The sequence below is a fragment of the Ostrea edulis genome, chromosome 7 (genome assembly GCF_947568905.1).
Source record: "Ostrea edulis chromosome 7, xbOstEdul1.1, whole genome shotgun sequence".
Lineage (NCBI taxonomy): Eukaryota > Metazoa > Mollusca > Bivalvia > Ostreida > Ostreidae > Ostrea > Ostrea edulis.
In genome coordinates, this window is record NC_079170.1 from 48,568,254 (window position 1) to 48,589,279 (window position 21,026).

At 36.6% G+C, this 21,026-nt stretch overlaps 1 protein-coding gene across 1 annotated transcript in view; it reads right to left on the reverse strand.

Moving 5' to 3' along the window:
- Positions 1-21,026, reverse strand: part of LOC130048704 (uncharacterized) — a 161,728-nt gene that overhangs the window by 54,878 nt on the left and 85,824 nt on the right. Inside the window, 8 exon segments of the mRNA XM_056145736.1 lie at positions 183-344; positions 3,047-3,165; positions 10,467-10,604; positions 13,152-13,307; positions 14,243-14,386; positions 18,673-18,814; positions 18,816-18,847; positions 19,358-19,840. Coding sequence (XP_056001711.1) covers positions 183-344; positions 3,047-3,165; positions 10,467-10,604; positions 13,152-13,307; positions 14,243-14,386; positions 18,673-18,814; positions 18,816-18,847; positions 19,358-19,840 — 1,376 coding nt within the window.

Here is a 21,026-nt window from a genome sequence, read left to right on the forward strand (position 1 = left end):
ATGGCAAACAGTTAAACGAACATATAATCATTATAAGTAATGACAACATCATTAACCTTAAAATAATAGCAATTGCAGATTCAAAAATTCATAATCATTATGGACAAATAAAATTTCTCATGATTTATCATACTTATGAAGAATCTTTATTTTTTGTTGATAATCTCTCCTTCACTTACTGCTAATCCCATAACCAAGTTAGACCACCATGGAGCAAAAGCAGCCTTTTCTTGGAATGATGAGTCGAAGGAGAACTTGGATGGATTGGTGAAAGCCTGTCTGCTTCCTGTGCTTACTGTATCACTGGTGACTGTTGTAAAGAGCAACAGGCCTCCTCTTGTAAACTAAAAGTGATATACAGGGGATGAATGCAGATATCCCTAAATCATCATCACGAACGATTTTTGATGTGGTTTGTCTCTTGTCAGTCTGATTAAAATCGAAACTCTCACTTCGCTTGATATACGGAGAATCACTGCGTGGGAGCGATTGTCTGTACATGTATATCGAGCAAAGTGAGAGATTTGATTTTAATCAGACTGTTCGCTTGTATTTTGGATACCACAATGCTTTTGAGGAAGATGTGATAGCTTATTAATACCACAGGTTGATACAAGGTGTAAATAACTGGAAAAGGATGAATTTCATGATTACGTTTATGAATAATAACACACACATAAAAATGCGTGATGAAACTGGTTTTTTCTCTTTTCTAGTGACTATGATTTCACAAAAATGATTTATGTCAATAAGTCATTTATATCAGTTGCCTTGTGTTTATGCACATGGCTCGGACTATTATGTGGTATTTATAGCACCCTATTTGCATACTTGCAGACTGCGCATGAGCATTATTTGATACTTCGTAAACAAAGGGGAATTTTGAGTCTATGTTTGCATCTATTTTTTATATGCCAAATATGCCATAATTTTTCACTAGTCATAACATGTCAGATGACACATTTTTTGTTCTCAGGTCCTAATTTTGAGATGTGGCAATTTGTCATTATACATTGTCTGTACATTTTACTTGTATGTAACTTTTACTTATATTTGAATCCTACTTTGTGTTCCCTTTACTGTCATTCATTGTATATTTAATAAATGACCTATTTATTTTATTCTTTAAAAGGTGCGATGTTTTTATCTAGTACAGGCAGACAGAATAATAAAAGTTGTAATATGAAATTTGTTGCCATGTGATATGGATCCATAAATAATATGATATCATTCCCTATCACCAAGACATATTATAGTTTTTATGACAATGACCATATTACACTTGCAAACTAGAATATTGAAATACAAAATGGATTTAATGCTGAAAATTAAATAAATGCCTAGTATGTACAGTTGCTATCATTCTACAGCAGAGTACAACTCATTGCAAATTTTCATGGTAAATTAAACATGGTAGTTTTAAGTATTTAACAGCTGTATTACACGAAACTTGTAATTTTTCTAAATCCAAATTTAGAAGAGCCTCAGTCAACTAGTCCACGATTTCCAAAAAGGGAAGATAAATACACCATCTTATGAGATTTAATTCTGAACAAAATCTACATGCATATAAGTATTATGCTTATAACCAGATAGCAGTGGAATATTAAGGTCACAAACTAGGAACACAACACATCTACCCACAAAAGCTTTATACATCATAAGACACAAGTTATTTGAAGGTCAAAGTTCAAGATCAAAGGTCACTATCCATGGTGTCCTACACATCGGATTCCAGTTAGAATAAGATCCTATGCACCCCTTGCTTGTCGTAAGAGGCAACTATCTTTAAATGAGACAGCAAAAACCGAGGCCCCATGTTACAGCAGGTGCGCCACGATAAAGATTTCTCCCTGCTCAAAGGCCATAAGCGCCGAGCATAGGCCTAAATTTTAATGATCACTTAAAATTACTGGTACATGTCTAATATCAAAAAGCCTTCCACGAAAGACAAAAAAAATAACAGTCCACGACACAATTTGTGGTAGGTATCAATACAAATTATTCTCTTGAAGTCTTCAAATATCTTGATTGCCTCTTCCTCTATCCTATTTACATACATATGTAAGTTTTCCCGCGAAATTGTATCATGCGAAGTATGTCAATGATGTTAACTCGTTTGTTGTTTATGCATTTACACAAAGCAAATATAGAACTCTTTAATTCATTTCAGATATATATTTTCATCATAATTCTGTTAGAATATTATTTCACTAATCGCCACATCACTTATTTTCAAGGTTATATGAAGGTTATATGCAATATATCAAGTACACTGTAATACGAAGTCCTTAATCTCCTAACTTCTTCCTTATATTTTTGCACGATCGTAATATTATTATTATTTCGAAAGTCTTCACAAGTCTTTCACCATTATTGTTAGGCTAAAAACTGAATATATCATACAAAACTTTAATAACAAATCTTGAATTCAATGACATATAGTGTCTATACTTTGAAATCCACAGTCTCATCTTCTCCCAACTGTATTCAGTTGCATACCTGCTATCGTTACCCGATTTTAACATATTTTCACATTATTTCACAAACAATGCTAGCGTTCCATTGGCATTATTAAGAAGTTTATGTGTACGGCAAGGATTTTATCTTAACAAAACAATTAGCATACACTGGCAGTCAAACTATATTCTAATTATTATTCAGTTACATTTGAAGGTGGTGGCAAAGAGGATAATCCACAGGATGGGCCCCGATGCCAAGGAACTACGAGAGTCAACTCAATAAAAAGCATTATTTCAATATTGACAACAATTCAGTTGAACAGAATGAATTGCAATTGAAATGAGTGTAAACACAGCGCTAATCTGGGCCCAGTTGCGCAAAGATGAGTTAAGTTTAACTGACAGTTATAAAACATCTAGTTAATGTAATATAAACGTAAGAGTTAACAGGAAGTCAACTGTCTGTTAAAGTTAACTAACAGTCATGCAACTGGATCCAGAACTTATAGTCTGGTTCTTAATTTAAATTTGTGGAATAAATTAATCCTATTTTCAGATTATCCAGACTTGAACTCTCAACTTACATAAAATGATGGATACAGGAAAGATCCGACAGTTATTGCGTATTGTGGGAAGAAATACTTGGAATAGGCATCGAATGATGAGAGCTTTGTATGGTTAACAAAACTAAGCAATCGGTTCTCTGAAACATACAAATGAAATAACAATAAAGCTAGAGACCAATGAATGTCCTGAAGTTTAAATGCTGCACATTAATGTTTCCTTGTGGGTGATACTAGACATAGTCAAGAGGTTCTATGCACATCTCAGAAATTATTACATTTTCTAAAACATTTTTTCCTGTAGATTCTATTAAGAGTAAATAGGGGCAATCACTGAGCCACAAAAGTCTGCTCTGTATATGTCCATGGACCTACGTACTACTTCAATAGTGATATCACATATGCTTAAATACAAGTCAATAATTGTGACATCACATCAGTAAACAGTTTGCAAATAATAATAATGTTAACATCTCATCTACGCTCTTATTGAAAATGTGAAGAAATGTGAATTTTCTAAATTAGAAGTGCACAGAATTTGTTTTAAAAAATGTAATAAAAATCAAGAGATATGTAAGGCCTTGGTAGTTGTGTAGGAGGAAACCAAGCTTGTGAGGTTCACTTCCACACAACAACTAAGGACGGACATTTTACTGATATTCAGTCAATACTACAACATAAGATGTAGCATGAATTTGTTCAATTTTTAAATTATTGGCTTTATTATCATTTTTACAATTACCGATGGGGTCGATAAATTAAACCTTTGTGCATCATTTTCCTCAGCTTTGATAGTGTGTTGATTACAAATCGAACGCTTGTTCCACAAATACGCATTTTTTTTTATGACGTCGGCTATTGAATTGATTTGAAGATGAATATATATATATATATATATATATATATATATATATATATATATATATTATCTATCTAATCTATCTATCTAATACATATATATATATATATATATATATATATATATATATATATATATACATATAAAAGCACAAAAACCCAACAACACCCTGCTTTCTTGATAAAGACGCGGGTTGCGTCGAAAATTTGAGTTTTAAATAACCAACAGTGTCGTGGTCTTTTCAGTGCTTTTATATATATATATATATATATATATATATATATATATATAAATTGACGATCAGATGGAGTTCAATCACATAACATTTATTTCTCTACAGGCTGTTTCGTGAGGGGATGGTTTCCCCTCACTCGTCGGGAGAAAAATGACATCTAACGAAAAACATCCGCGTGGCTGAGAATATGTTACACAGAAACATACTGGATAGTTGCTAAGCATGATTACACACAGGATTGAGTAAATAGAAATTTATGGGAATGACGGCAAGTGCTGACAAGTTCTGAACGCTTATTCAATGAAGATTTTTCGGGATGACATATTATAAAGAATTTCTCTAGAATACAGAGGTTGCACTTTTTTGAAATGTTTGAGTATGATGATGTTTTTCCTAAAATTTCCCACTTGATTTTGTAGTCAATATTTTTGTCTTTCAATGTCCATATGAATTTGCTGAGCTCGGTGGTATTCTTTTTCGTGGAATTACGGAATGAATGAGTGTGGTTGGCGTATCTTAATTTGAACTCTGTGTCTGCTAGTCCCACGTAGCTCTCTTCTTGTCCATTATATCGGAGATTTATCCCAATATATATATATATATATATATATATATATATATATATATATATATAAAGCACGGAAATAGCAATGAACTCTTAAATGTACGTTAAAGCTGACATGAATTAATAAATATGGTATAATTCTATATGTCCGCCATATTTCTTTGCTAATCCGCCATATTAGTTGGATATTCTATTGTTATATGTATCAGGGTCCGCATGGTATATAAGGATACGATTTGCGCTACGCTTCACTTCACATCAGTGTCTTCGATTTACCTGTGCGGGTAGCTTCGACAGGTAACACGTACATCTCCGATACTAATTTATAGGACACCAAGAAGAAATGAAATCACGTTTTGAAACATTATGCAGTGTTCAAAATTACAATACACATATCGTACAGTAGTGTATCATTCTAAAAGCTTTGGATAAATAAATATAGAATGCCTTTTCTTTACGTGAATGTGGTACAATTGCAATAAATACGTCAAAACTATACAAAAATGCGGAGAAATATTTCATCTATTATCTAGATCTATTGATTGTTAAGTCGTTCTTGGCACACTGATTTTGACTGCGGATAACTCCGTTTACCTGATCAGGATATGGGGCTCACGGCGGGTGTGACCGGTCAACAGGGGATGCTTACTCCTCCTAGGCACCTGATCCCACCTCTGGTGTGTCCAAGGGTCCGTGTTTGCCCAACTATCTATTTTGTATTGCTTGTAGGAGTTATGAGATTGATCACTGTTCGTTATCTTCACCTTGCATGGAATAAGCAAAGGGTATAAAATCTATACCATTCACACTTACTTCAAGCAAAATGCAAATACATAAATGCTACTGTACGTATAAAGAAGACATGGTCATATATGCTCGCCATGAAAAAGCATCGAATGCGGATGATTATTTACCTGGGTCTACTCGTAATATCTGTAAAGGACCGAAGATGTACGTGTATACTTATCGAAAATACTCAATGTAGTATTAAAACTCCCTTTATTAGCATAATCTATGAAACAAAACGGTACACTCCATTTGTATTCCAACATAAACAATATTGTTCATTGTACCGACTGCGACACACTTAGCCCGTGCCGATCATCTATCTTCAATCAGGGGAAGTATCAGAGTAGGATATTTACCCTGTATTGTGCATGAATCCTTATACCATATGATTTGCTTGTCAGAGTATTGCAGATTTATAAATTAGGAAATCTTTTAGGTACATAAATTGTGTGTGCATAGATAATTTGCATATACAACACTACACGAGTGTATGGAGAGAGAGAGAGAGAGAGAGAGAGAGAGAGAGAGAGAGAGAGAGAGAGAGAGAGAGATTCAAACGATGATCTTGTAATAATCGCGCTCTTATTAAGACAAATGATATCGTTAATTCAATGTAAGAGAAAAGTAACTCAATATTGCTCTCATTAATTGATATTACAGATTTATTTGATTCATTTAAAGCACGCAATAATTAAAGATTAAACACATCTTTAAATAATGTTATTTTCAATTACTTCATCTTATGCTAATTCGGCGCTTAATAGATCTTATATATCTATGCCATTTTGCTTTATTTCATTCTGCGTCGGATGCAAATTGTAGTAATGCAAAATGTAATAATTGAGTTTATCATATGCGAAGTTATCAAGCACATAGATTTTTTTTTATTTAAACATATTTTATTGAGAAACAGGATTGGGTAAAAGGCATAGCCAACGTAGGCTCTCTCCTAAATACAAAGGTCAAAGTACTTAGAATCAAGGGGAGGGGACAAGAGTGTCTGTTCCCCACCTTTGATAACAATATCCACTTTTGTTATTTTGTTTGTTTGGTTTGTTTATGTTTTCCGCCACACTCAACAATTTTTCAGTTATCTGGTGGCGCCCAGTTTTTGTTGGTGGAAGAGAGAAACCAGATACAATGTACCCGGGAAGAGACCACCGACCTTCCGAAAGTAAACTGGGAAACTTTCTCACTTACCGGCGCGAGCGGGGTTCGAACCCGCGCCGACAGATGCAGAAGTGAGAGGCCGTTATTTTGTAATGCAAATAAAAAATATATTGGGTGACAACCCCCTCCCCCAAAAATTGACCCCAGCTTGAAAGTTCTGATATAATAGTAGAAGACACACCACCACCAATTAAGAAAATGAAGATATTATGAGGCACTCATAGTAGAGGACTCTAACCACCCCATCCCACCCCCAACGATGGAAGAAAATAAAGTGTAGGGGGGAATTATTGAGGCAGTCAAAATAAAAGACTCTTGTAACCCTTCGCCCCCACATTAGGATTTTGAACATCGGATAAAACATCTTGGTTTGTTTGGGTTTTATGTTTTATTTTATTGATGTTTTCGTTCATCTTTTTAAATATTATTTTGAATGGCAAGAAATTTTAAAGAATCCAATTTTCCATTTTTTTTCTTCCTGTTGTACCCCCACCCCATGAAAAATGACGATACATGTCTGGTTATTACACGTACATTTTGCTTTTCAACACATGCATGCATACTAATTGTATGGTGTAGAATTGCACCCTTTACCAAGTTTTACTTCATTTACACAGTGTAAGGAATGGTAAACCAAAATCACAAAACAAAATGCATAAAGGCCAAGATAGTTTTAAGCGTAGGAACTTCATTCCCGAAGAGATAAATACATGTATTCAGAAAAATCGCATGCATGCATTGCAGGACTATAGCATATGTGTGTTTTATCGTTTCTGTAACATGTCATAATGATTATATTCATTTCGGAGATCTGGCGCAATGGATATATTCTGAAAATAGACATACTGCTGTACGTCGAAATTTCAAATTCAAATGTATTCGATAAGATGTTAGTATTCATAAGTTAGTAAAATTCGTGTTGAGTTTTTTTTTAATATGATACAGTGTCAATCTACTGTAATGCATTAGCAGGATATGCAAAAGGCAAGAGTATCAACATTTTTTAGTATCGATATCTATATGATCACGAAAAAACATTATAATGTATATCCGGATTCATATGCCGATTTAGATATCAATAAAAACAAAGCTGCATAGTTTGGGGGAGGGGGTTCAAATGAGTCTGATGAAATTAAAAGAAGGAATCCCACATTTGCATTCAAACTAGATGTACTTCAAAATGAATTCATTTCTGCTCTGACTGAAAGCATGATTCTAAATTCGGGAATGAATCTTGCATACAAAATAATCAATAGGGGAACACATAAATCCGAGCTCCTTTGGAATTTAATGAAATGCAGATATGCACCTTTCTTTCAACACGAATTGATGTTGTTTCAGGCACGTATACAAGGGGTTGGGGTGGGCAGGGAGGCTGGTCTGCTCTCCCCACTTTTTTGACAATTTACTTTTTTCCGTTATTCTAACATACAAAGTCAGTATTTTCTACATGCACAGTTAAATCTGATATTTTTTTAAAATTTGTAATGAATTCAATCAACTCCTGTAAGTTTTTAATATATTGTCAATAACAAATTTTTAAAGAGCTGAAAATTTTTAATGCTTGTAAGCTTACCATTATATCAGTGATCAATTTTCTTTCCTTCTGTGAAATGATGTATTCTACATCGAAGTAGGACAGTCTCTCTCTCTCTCTCTCTCTCTCTCTCTCTCTCTCTCTCTCTCTCTCTCGTCCAATCAATGAATATGGACATACGGAGACCGTAAATAATTATGTGGTTCCCAAAGAAACAATAAAACTATATTTTCGTTTATACATTTCCTTTTATATGTGTCTTTGTGTAATCAACTGTTTATTATGGATTGCAAATGTAATACCCGCATTTTTAAACAGATGTATATTTTCGATCATTATTCCCTTATTTGTATATCCAAGTTTGTATATGATCATCGATAAATTTTTAATTGAGCACGCAATATATCCAACCAGATGCTCAATGTATATGATTAGATTCCCGATTTCTATAAACTGGAAAACCTCGACCAGACAAGCATTCAATACAGGAAAAAATTTCGACTCTGACATCTCCCCCGATTGAATACACCCCATTTGGCACGGGTGAAGTGTGTCGCAGTCTGAATAATGGAATGACAACTTGTTGTAAAGTTCTAACGAGATACAAATGGAGTTTATCATTTTGTTTTGTGGATTTATCAGAATAAAGAGAATCTAATATTTTCGGTAAGTGCACATCTCCGATACCTGTTGAATAGACGTCCGTATTTGATACGAGTTTTTTTTGGCGAATATGCCACGTGCATTACATATTATGCATATGGCATGGACCTGTATTTTGCAAGAATTGATATAAATAATATATTTTATGCTCTTTGCTTATTCCATTTTATCAGTATGTAATTGGCAAATGATTTCTCCGCATTTATTTCATAAGAAACTGCAAATACTTGCATGTACTTGCAAGTATGCAAGAAAAGCTTTTTTTTTATATTTTATTTGTTTCGCATTCCCTATATATTACTATCGGAGATGTGCACTGGTCGAGTCCACCTAGAAAAATCACTCAGGTGTGACAATCACATTTGGGGTATATACGGGTAGAGTAAATTAGGCTACCTGAGAGAAATATGGCGGATAAGATGAGAAAGGTGTACGTATTTATTAATTCATGTCAGCTTTAATAACTGTATCGCATTTCCGTTATCAATGAGCGTGTGCTTTATATTAAATATATCTTCACTTAGGGCAGTTATGTTCATTTAAGAGGATCATACATGATACACATTGCATTCGAAATATCTTAAATAAAGCATGGATATAGAAATGAACTCTGAAATGAACATAACTGCCCTAAGTGAAGATATATTTAATATAAAGCACAGAAAATGTCACTTTATTTGGATACCCACTTCCGCCCCTACCCGGGGTTGAACTCACGACCTGCGGAACCAAATCTCCTAGCAGCGTGTAACCAGTGCACTAGACCGCTCGACCATCTAGGCAAGTCTAAAAAAAAACTTGCTTTCGATGACGATGGAATTCTCACCACGCTGTCACACGCTACACGGTCATTAAGAATGGAAATGGGATATATTTCCGTGCTTTATATAAGATATTTAGAATGCAATGTGTATCATGTATGATCCTCTTAAATGTACGTTAATAATTGTATCCCATTTCCATTCTCAATGACAGTGTAGCGTGTGACAGCGTGGCAAGAATTCCATCGTCATCGAAAGCAAGTTTTTTAGACTTGCCTAGATGGTCGAGTGGTCTAGTGCGCTGGTTACACGCTGCTAGGAGATTTGGTTCCGCATGTCGTGAGTTCAACCCCGGGTAGGCGCGGAAGTGGGAATCCAAATAAAGTGAAATTTTCTGTGCTTTATATATATATATATATATATATATATATATATATATATATATATATATATATGGTCTCTTAAAACTTTAATGTTTCAAAAAGTTAACTTGTGCTTTGCTGAAATTAACATTATTTCCCTGACGATATTCAATGAAGATCAACAAAGAAATATGTTTGTTTTTACATCAAATGTTGTAATGATCGCTGAGCAATAGGCACAACTTATAAGTAACAGTTTTAATATTTATTTGCCACATAACTCGAACTGTTCCCACATTTGCTACAATGTATCAATAGCATAAATTGTCTTGCATTTAAGATACATCAATTCCGAGCTAAATTAATTGCTTTTTAGTAAACCTGCCTCCAAATCAGTTATTATCCATGTTGAATATCACTGGACAGTTAAATACCAGTATGTATCAATATACCCCTATACAGACCTGGATAAAAGAGATTATCGTCTATCAAAATCAAACCTTTGCATGATCCTGTGGTTCCTGCGCCTTGGTATCCCGCTTTACAAGCACAGGTAAAACTGCCAGGTGTGTTAGTGCAGGTCGCTCTGGTTGAAATGTCACAGTTATTGGTGTCACTGCTGATACACTCATTAATATCTACAAAATACATTCACTCATTAATTCATACAAATTACATACACTCGGTTATATCATTAGTATCTACTGCAGATATATATCATTAATATCTACAAAATACATACCGGTACACTCATTAATTCATACAAATTAAATACACTCAGTTAATATCATTAGTATCTACGAATATATACCATTAATATCTACAAAATAAAGATGAGGACATTTGTTATTATTTACAAAATTGATATATTCATAAATACAATGCACCTACAAATTCAAAATCTCTGCAAAATAAATCCAGGTCCACAACTAGTAATCATTGTGATGAGTAGCATGCATCTCAAAGGGGTCCCACTTTGTCGCTTTATTTCCCAAGTATCTCTTTCAAAATCAGTTAATAAATCCCAAAGTCAATCTGAATCTGAAAACCATTGACACAATATCGTGTTTATGCATATACATTTACAATAGCTGGATAGTCAACAAAGGCCTAAAAACTGTCAAACCCCTGAAAGAACAGATTGTATACATAAAAAGGCCCAAAAATTTTCTCTCCTTAAAATGTGTTTGGAATTAACCTAGCTTATACAGCGTTTTAAGAGAGCAAAATATGTGTTGGGTATACTATGTCAACAAAATCAGAATGATATTCCTAATTGGATAGCATTATGACATCATGAATAAGACATTTCCCACCTTTTTTTCAAAATAAGCCTGAAAACTGTAAAATGTCATACAGATCATTGCTCAAGAAAAGATGTGCGCTTTGTTGAGCAAAACGAAAATGATATATATTGTGTATTATTTTAAGATGAAAAACATACTTGAATATAAATTTCCTCGAAGTATGCGCTGTATGTTTTCTCAAAGGAAAACCACCTGAATTTGTTGATATTTTCATGCATTGAAAATGGCATTTTTGCAATTTTATGCCAAGTTCTAGCTCTCGTTATATGACACAAATCATTTTGCTGATCAAACTGAGTGGATTTTGGGTTTGCTAATTTCTTCATTATTTGAATGCCAGGGTCTGAGCTCCAAGTGAAATCATCGATATTTTGGACCAAATGACTTTAGAAACTGTACCTACTTTTTTGTAAAGTTCAAGGTCTAAAACTCTTTCAAAACTTGGCTAATAATGCCCAAACTCAAACATTAATCTGTATCCCATTGATACATTTTACATAAGAATTGCATATTTGATAGCCGATTAACTGCAAGGAGAGCCAATAAGAGTCCAGAAAACTGTCAATGCATGGAAACATGCATACACTGATCACAATAGAGCTCCCGTCATAAGTTCAGGTATAATTTTTTAATCAGTAGCCACAGGGAGTCAAAAAGAAGTCCTGGAAACTGTCAAACCCCTGAAATTTGCAAAGTTTAAAGTCCAAAATTCATTCAAAATTAGGTCAAGAAATTCCACACTCAAAGAGGTAGGTACAGTTTCTAAGCCATCTGGCCCAAAATATCGATGATTGCACTTGGAGCTCAAACCCTGGCATTCAAATAAGGAATTGATTAGCAAACCCAAACTTCGCTCAGTTTGATCAGCAAAATGATTTGTGTCATATGACGAGAGCTTGAAGCTGGCATAAAATTGCAAAAATGCCGTTTTCAATGAAAATACCTAGAAATTCAGGTGGGTTTCCTTTCAGGAAACATACAGCGCATGCGTCGAGCAAATTCATATTCAAGTAAGATTTTCATCTTAAAATAATACACAATATATATTATTTTCATTTTGCTCGACAAATGCGCACATCTTTTCCTGAGCAATAATCTGTATGACATTTGACAGTTTTCAGGCATATTTTGAAAAAAAAGGCGGGAAATGTTTTATTCGTGATGTCATAATGCTATTCATTTAGGAATATCATTCTTATTTTGTTGACATAGTATACCTGACATATAATTTACTTTCTTAAAACGCTGATTAAGGTTAATTCCAGACACATTTTATAGAGAGAAAATTTTTGGGCCTTTTTATGTATACAATCGTACCTTGTTCTTTTTATTTACATGTACTCATTAATACGAGTTCATGAATTACATCAATTCAATAGCTACAAGGATAACCTTAATGAAAGGTCCTGATAACAAACTCTCAAATCCCTGAAATTCGCTAAGTTCAAGGTACATAACTCTTTCAAGAACAGGTCAACAGAGCCCAAACACAACCTTGATCTGTAACACACTGATTCAACAAAAGTTTTACATCAATAGCTTCAGAAGAGCCCCCCCCCCTAAAGTCTGGAAAACAGTCACTGCCAGCACACATATATGTACTTATTAAAGCTAGAAATAAAGTTGATATGGGTTCCAACTGTATTGTAATGTATCATTCAATACAGTAGGTGTATCATGATATTTGATACTGTAAAGAATCTATCCCTTTTCAAACAGAGTAATTCAGCAAATTCTTCTATTACTTTTTAAAAATTTCTTAGACTGATGTTGATAAAATTTGTCATGCTTGATTGGTAGTGTTTATAGTAGGTAACAACGGGAGCACAATGCATATACAATCTTATATATATCTAGCTCCCTACACAATAGACTTACCATTACATGCCCTATTTGTACTGTTGTAAGTAAACCCACTGGAACATACACAATCATAGCTCCCTACAGTGTCCCTACATCCAGACACGCCCACTTTGAAGGATTTTGTGTTGACGTCTTTACAGTCATTGTTGACATTATTACATTCATTTTCATCTGAAAAGGAACAGTATTGTTACTAGTATAAATATGATTAATGTTGAATTGAAAGTAAACTTTCATACACCGGGTATATCATGTTACAATACCATTAGTGTAAATTCTAACTTTATATAAGATGATTCAATATCTTAAAGACTCATCTTCATTTCGGCAAAAACCAAACAGTTGTCTGTTTAAACTTCCCTAATGAACAGACCCTAACTTTAACTTTAATCCTTGGTGCCATGGAGCTGTTGGTGGGGAACCTGACTAGAGAATTCTTTTAGTCTGCTGTTGGTGGGGATCCTCACTAGAGAATTCTGGGGTACGTTGTTGGTGGGGATCCTCACTAGAGAATTCTGGGGTCTGTTGTTGGTGGGGATCCTCACTAGAGAATTCTGGGGGTATGTTGTTGGTGGGGGTCCTCACCAGAGAATCCTGGGATCTGTTGTTGTGGAACCTAACCAGAGAATTCTGGGGTTCTGTTGTTGTGGAACCTGACTAGAGAATTCTGGGGTTCTGTTGTTGGTGGGGAACTTGACTAGAGAATTATGGGGTCTGTTGTTGGTGGGGAACCTCACTAGAGAATTCTGGGGTCTGTTGGTGGGGAACTTGACTAGAGAATTTTGGGGTTCTGCTGTTGGTGGGGAACCTGACTAGACAATTCTGGGGCCTGTTGTTGCTGAGGCAAAATTGATTCATCTGTTCCTCAAAGCATAAAATGTTTCCCCATTTTACTCTATTATTCACCACAAACAGCTAGACTCCGAGACATAATCATTGGGCTTCCTTTTCACATCTTTTTCTCATATCTCTACATTCTCTCATTGTTTTATGCTCCTTTTAAGTGACCATAAACTTAAAGTGTGTAGTGAAATAACTAAAATCATTTGAAAAACTTATTTTAGGACACATCCATTTAGTGTTACTTTTCCCTTTTGTATACTTACTAGCACAATATACTCCATTTGCATCATTGACAAATCCATCTTTGCATGTACATTTGAACTTCCCTCCTGACTGAACACGACATGTATGCAGCACGCCATCGGTTAAACATGGATTGATAACCGCTTCACATGGATTAGCCGTCACTGAAAAACAGAATGAACAAAAATATCAAACAAAAATTTCATAGGTATCACAGCTCCAGAGCCTCAGCTACTGACATACCTTAAATAAATGAAAACACGGAATTTGTATGGTTGTAGATGATATAAGGATGACTGAAATGTGACGTATGCCCCGGCATTAATTTTCCCCCGGCAAGTAATTTGTCTTAATTATGAATAATACTGAACCTACAATGCATAGTTCATTCAAACTGGAGAATATTCATAATATTGCATCTTTGAAGGCCACATTCACAAATAAAACATTAACCTAGTCTTGTTATATCATGTATACAAAAGATTTATTCCATTGTAACTTCATTAATCCTGTCCTTTATGTACTTGTGGACAGTGAAATTGAAGATGAATGGCATTATTTTTAATGTGTCCTTAAGGTATAAAAAATTCAAAATATTCTTTATAATGGCATATTTTGAACCGGCAATTTGCATATATTGCCAACACACACGTTCTCTCTTCTCCATTACAGTATTTATATTATTTCTCAAGGTGACACTTCCATGGGTAATCATTTAGGAAAATCACATTTTATAAGACAGGGTAAGCATAATCAATGCAGTTAGTACAATGTGATTTGATATATTGTTGACAAATATCAGTTTCTGAAAATCGTGGTTTCTGAGTCTCAAAATTTTAACTAAGTCCTCTTCACGTTAAACAGTTTAATAGAAATGCGGTTGATGTTGAAACTCACAAGTTACGAATTCATTTGCTTTAATTTCAATTAAACATAGATCTATCAATTTTCATGGGTATAATTTATTTTTCTATTTATTTGACAAGTGGTGCTGACATTGCATATTTTGTTTGTTGTTTTACTGTATACGTCACAGAATTTTTCACATATGTAGAGATGTTGCTACTGGATGTAAATTTATCTCCGTGTTCTTCTGTTTTAATCATAAAATTCTTGAAAATCATGCAACATTTGAAACTAACCATGCAAGAATTGTTTCCACACATGCAAGGGCAAGAGAAATCGTGTGAATACTGTTTAAGACACACTCTTAGAAGTTATGTAAACTGGATAAACAACACTCCCTACATGTAACAAGAGAGGATGTGGAAAATCCCATATCCTTAATATTCGATTTAGAATTTACATGAATTTAGTAGTATGTAGATTTACACAAATATTTTGATTGTTTATTCATATCATTGATTAAGCTATGTCCCTGCTCATTTGAGACCATGAGGAACATTTTATAGAAAAATACAGAACTAATGATCCCACAGAGATCAGGATTAGCTAGCATTTGGATTACTGAAGATATTGTGAAATATTTTTGAACATATTTAAATTCAGGAATTTATGTTGTCTCTTCTTCAGAGACTAATGTAAGAAAATAATACAGCATTATAAAAGGAAGCATTGGTAATAGATAATTAATGGCCTAGGAATCATTATACTGGAGACAGGGGTTGATTATTGTAATGGGGGCTGTGGTTGATTATTGTACTGGTGACTGGGATTAATTATCATACTGGGAACTAGGGTTAATTATTATACTGGAGACTGGGGTTGACTTTTATACTCGGAGACTGGGGTTAATTATTATACTGGAGACTGGGGTTGACTTTTATACTGGGAGACTGGGGTTAATTTTTATACTGGGGACTGGGGTTAATTATTATACTGGGGACTTGGGTTGATTATTATACTGGAGACTGGGGTTGATTATCATACTGGGGACTGGGATTAATTATTATACTGGGGATTGGGGTTGATTATTATACTGGGCTCTGGGGTTGATTATCATACTGGAAGATTGGGTTGATTATTATACTGGGGACTGGGGTTGATTATTATACTGGGGGCTGTGGTTGATTATTATACTGGGGACTGGGATTAATTATTATACTGGGGACTGGGGTTGATTATTATACTGGGGGCTGTGGTTGATTATTATACTGGAGACTGGGGTTGATTATCATACTGGGGACTGGGATTAATTATTATACTGCGGACTGGGGTTGATTATTATACTGGGGGATGTGGCTGATTATTATACTGGGGGCTGGGGTTGATTATCAAAACAAGGACTGGGGTTATAATTATTATACTGGTGGACTGGGGTTTATTATCATACAGGGGACTGGGTTGATTATTATACTGGGGGCTGGGGTGGATTATTGTACTGAGGGCTGTGGTTGATTATTGTACTGGGGGCTGGGGTTGATTATCGTAACAAGGACTGGGGTTAATTATTATACTGGTGGACTGGGGTTTATTATCATACAGGGGAATGGTTTGTTTATTATACTGGGGACTGGGTTGATTACTATACTGGGGACTGGGGTTGATTATTATACTGGGGTGATTATTATACTTGGGACTGGGGTTTATTATCATACAGGGAACTGGGGTTGATTATTATACTGGGGGCTGGGGTTGATTATCATACCTGGGACTAGGGTTGGTTATTATATTGGATACTGGGGTTGAATATTATACTGGGGACTGGAGTTGTTTATTATACTGGGGACTAGGGTTATTATACTGGGGACTGGGGTTAATTATTATACTGGGGACTGGGGTTGATTATTATACTGGAGACTGGGTTGACTTTTATACTATGGACTGGGGTTCATTATAATACTGGGGACTGGGTTAATTATTATACTGGAGATTGGAGTTGATTATTATATTGGGGACTGGTTTCAGAAGAGGTACTGTGAGTAATGCTCACTAAGAATACCCCCATTTACCCCAATCTCCCAAAGGGTGTTGGTAATAGGTATAAACTACCTCTTTTCTGAGTGTAAAAAACAAATGGCATGACAAACCGAACCATATTGCTACTTCAATAGGGAACATCTTCATCCCATGGGTAGTCCATATGTATGATATGGTGACTGTAGGTGGAAAGGATAACGCTTTAGAGCCCGGAAACCATATTGCTACTTCGATGTCCAGTGCGCTTGACCTTTGACCTTTTGACCCCAAAATCAATAGGGAACATCTCCCTCCCATACGTAGTCCATATGCATGATATGGTGCCTGTAGTTGGAAAGGATAATCCTTTAGAGCCCGGAAACCATTTCGTCTACAGACGGACGGACGGACGGACAGACAGACGGACAACCCGATTCCAGTATACGGGGGTATAATTATTATTCTGGGGACAAGGGTTGATTATTATACTGGGGACTGGGGTTGATTATTATACTGGAGTGATTATTATACTGGGGACTGGGGTTAATTAATATACTGGGGGCTGGAGTTGATTATTATACCGGGGACTGGGGTTGATTATTATACCGGGGACTGGGGTTGATTGTCTTACTGGGGACTGGGATTAATTATTATACTGGGGACTGGAGTTGATTATTATACTGGGGACTGGGGTTGAATATTATACTGGAGAGATTATTATACTGGGGACTGGGGTTAATTAATATACTGGGGGCTGGGGTTGATTATTATACCGGGGACTGGGATTGATTATTATACCGGGGACTGGGGTTTATTATCATACTGGGGACTGGGATTAATTATTATACTGGGGACTGGGGTTGATTATTATACCGGGGACTGGGGTTGATTATTATACCGTGGACTAGGGTTGGTTATTATATTGGAGACTTGGGTTGATTATATGGGGGACTGGGGTTAATTATCATACTGGAGATTGGAGTTGATTATTATATTGGGGACTGGGTTCATAATCATTCTCGGGACAAGGGTTAATTATCATACTGGGGGCTGGGGTTGATTATCATACGGGGGACTGGGGTTAATTATCATACTGGGGACTGGGGTTGATTATTATACTGGGGACTGAGGTTAATTATTATACTGGGGACTGGGTTAATTATTATACTGAGAACTGGGTTAATTATTATACTGGGGACTGGGGTTGATTATTATATTGGGTGCTGGGGTTTGTAAAGTTTGTGTGAAATAAATGGAAAGAAGTATGTGAATACATTATACCCGCTTTCTCAGCGACCTAACAACAGCTCTGTGGGGGAAAAACAGGGATAGACCAGAGATAATGCAGACATAACAGCCCCCAACTTTTCGAGTTGGATAGAAAAGATTTATTTTGGATCTAATATCCTTCTCTTTAGGAGTACAATGACCCTGAATACCATTCAATTAAAAATCTACAATCCCTTCTTTCAATTTTTTTTATCCCTATTTTTTTTAATATCAAAGGCACTGCTACATGAACCAAGCGGACATAACCCATACATTATAATCATGATGATACAAATGTAAAACCCTTCATCACTATACTCACCAACACATTTTGGTAGACCTACGCATGCCTTTTCCTCTTGCAGATTATTTCCGCAGTCCATGCCCCGGTTTGCTCCTGTGACGTCAGTGCAGTTGCGTGTCCTCAATTGGATACCATCCCCACAATCCTGATCACATGCCCCCCCACGTGGACCATGAAGTATATCCCGCTATAGCTGAATGCAGAAGACAGAAAACTAATGTCACAATTGATATAATGCATTGTATATATTTTATTTTTGTCTTAGGCTGTATCAAAATACATGTATTCCAAAGAAATTTGATGAGGACTTTATGTCCATCCAATTGTCACAATTCAGTATGCGTCTACAGTGGAGTCTCAGTTGTTTTGTTACCACACTTTATCTAGTAACACCTCACTTCCGACGTACTAGTGTACGATACGGATGCTGTTCACATTTCAAAGTATAAAGAGAAATAATTAAGCTATCCAAATGTACTGCAACCTAATTTTGGGTTGTATGTGTGAGAAAAAGTGATATGTGTGTGTGTTTTGTGGTGGTTGGAGCTTGTTTTGAGTTATATGTTATGTCCAATCAGTCCTTGACACATTTTCCTGTCTTCCTACATTTGTGCCAGATTATATTAAGTTATATCAGATTAATTTGGCTAAATAAAATGTATAAAAACATACATTTGCCAAATACATACAATAAATATAATACCGTATTGACACCGGTCTCCTGTATAGTTTCCATCACAACGGCAAACACCTTTGCCATCCATTCGAATACACACGCCACCATTTTGACACGTGACACTAGCACATACATTTTCTGTGGTGGTTGGTGCTTGTGTTGTGGTTGTTGGTGCTTGTGTTGTGGTTGATGGTGCTTGTGTTGTGGTGGTTGGTGCTTGTGTTGTGGTGGTTGGTGCTTGTGTCGTGGTGGTTGGTGCTTGTGTTGTGGTGGTTGGTGCTTGTGTTGTGGTGGTTGGTGCTTGTGTCGTGGTGGTTGGTGCTTGTGTTGTGGTGGTTGGTACTTGTGTTGTGGTGGTTGCAGCTTGTGTTGTGGTGGTTGGTGCTTGTGTTGTGGTGGTTACTGCTTGTGTTGTGGTGGTTGGTGCTTGTGTTGTGGTGGTTGGTGCTTGTGTTGTGGTGGTTGCAGCTTGTGTTGTGGTGGTTGGTGCTTGTGTTGTGGTGGTTGGTGCTTGTGTTGTGGTGGTTGGTACTTGTGTTGTGGTGGTTGCAGCTTGTGTTGTGGTGGTTGGTGCTTGTGTTGTGGTGGTTAGTGCTTGTGTCGTGGTGGTTGGTGTTTGTGTTGTGGTGGTTGGTGCTTGTGTTGTGGTGGTTAGTGCTTGTGTTGTGGTGGTTGCAGTTTGTGTTGTGGTGGTTGGTGCTTGTGTCGTGGTGGTTGGTGCTTGTGTCGTGGTGGTTGGTGCTTGTGTTGTGGTGGTTGGTGCTTGTGTTGTGGTGGTTGGTGCTTGTGTTGTGGTGGTTGGTACTTGTGTTGTGGTGGTTGCAGCTTGTGTTGTGGTGGTTGGTGCTTGTGTTGTGGTGGTTACTGCTTGTGTTGTGGTGGTTGGTGCTTGTGTTGTGGTGGTTGCAGCTTGTGTTGTGGTGGTTGGTACTTGTGTTGTGGTGGTTGCAGCTTGTGTTGTGGTGGTTGGTGCTTGTGTTGTGGTGGTTAGTGCTTGTGTCGTGGTGGTTGGTGTTTGTGTTGTGGTGGTTGGTGCTTGTGTTGTGGTGGTTAGTGCTTGTGTTGTGGTGGTTGGTGCTTCTGTTGTGGTGGTTGCAGCTTGTGTTGTGGTATCAGCAGCATGTGTTGTGGTATCTGCAGCCTGTGTTGTGGTGTCTGCGGCCTGTGTTGTGGTGCCTGCAGCCTGTATTGTGGTGTATATTGCCTGTGTTGTGTTCTCTGCGGCCTGCGTTGTGGTATCTGCGGATTGTGTTGTGGTGTCGGCAGCTTGTGTTTTGGTGTCTGGAGCTTGTGTTGTGGTGTCTGCAGCTTGCGTTGTGGTGTCGGCAACTTGCGTTGTGGTGTCTGCAGCTTGCGATGTGGTGTCGGCAACTTGCGTTGTGGTGTAGGCAACTTGCGTTGTGGTGTCGGCAAATTGCGTTGTGGTGTCTGCAGCTTGTGTTGTGGTGACAACGGCTTGTGTTGTGGTGTCTGCGGCCTGTGTTGTGGTGCCTGCAGCCTGTGTTGTGGTGTCTATTGCCTGTGTTGTGGTCTCTGCGGCTTGCGTTGTGGTGTCTGCGGATTGTGTTGTGGTGTCGGCAGCTTGTGTTGTGGTGTCTGCAGCTTGCGATGTGGTGTCGGCAACTTGCGTTGTGGTGTAGGCAACTTGCGTTGTGGTGTCGGCGAATTGCGTTGTAGTGGCTGCAGTTTGTGTTGT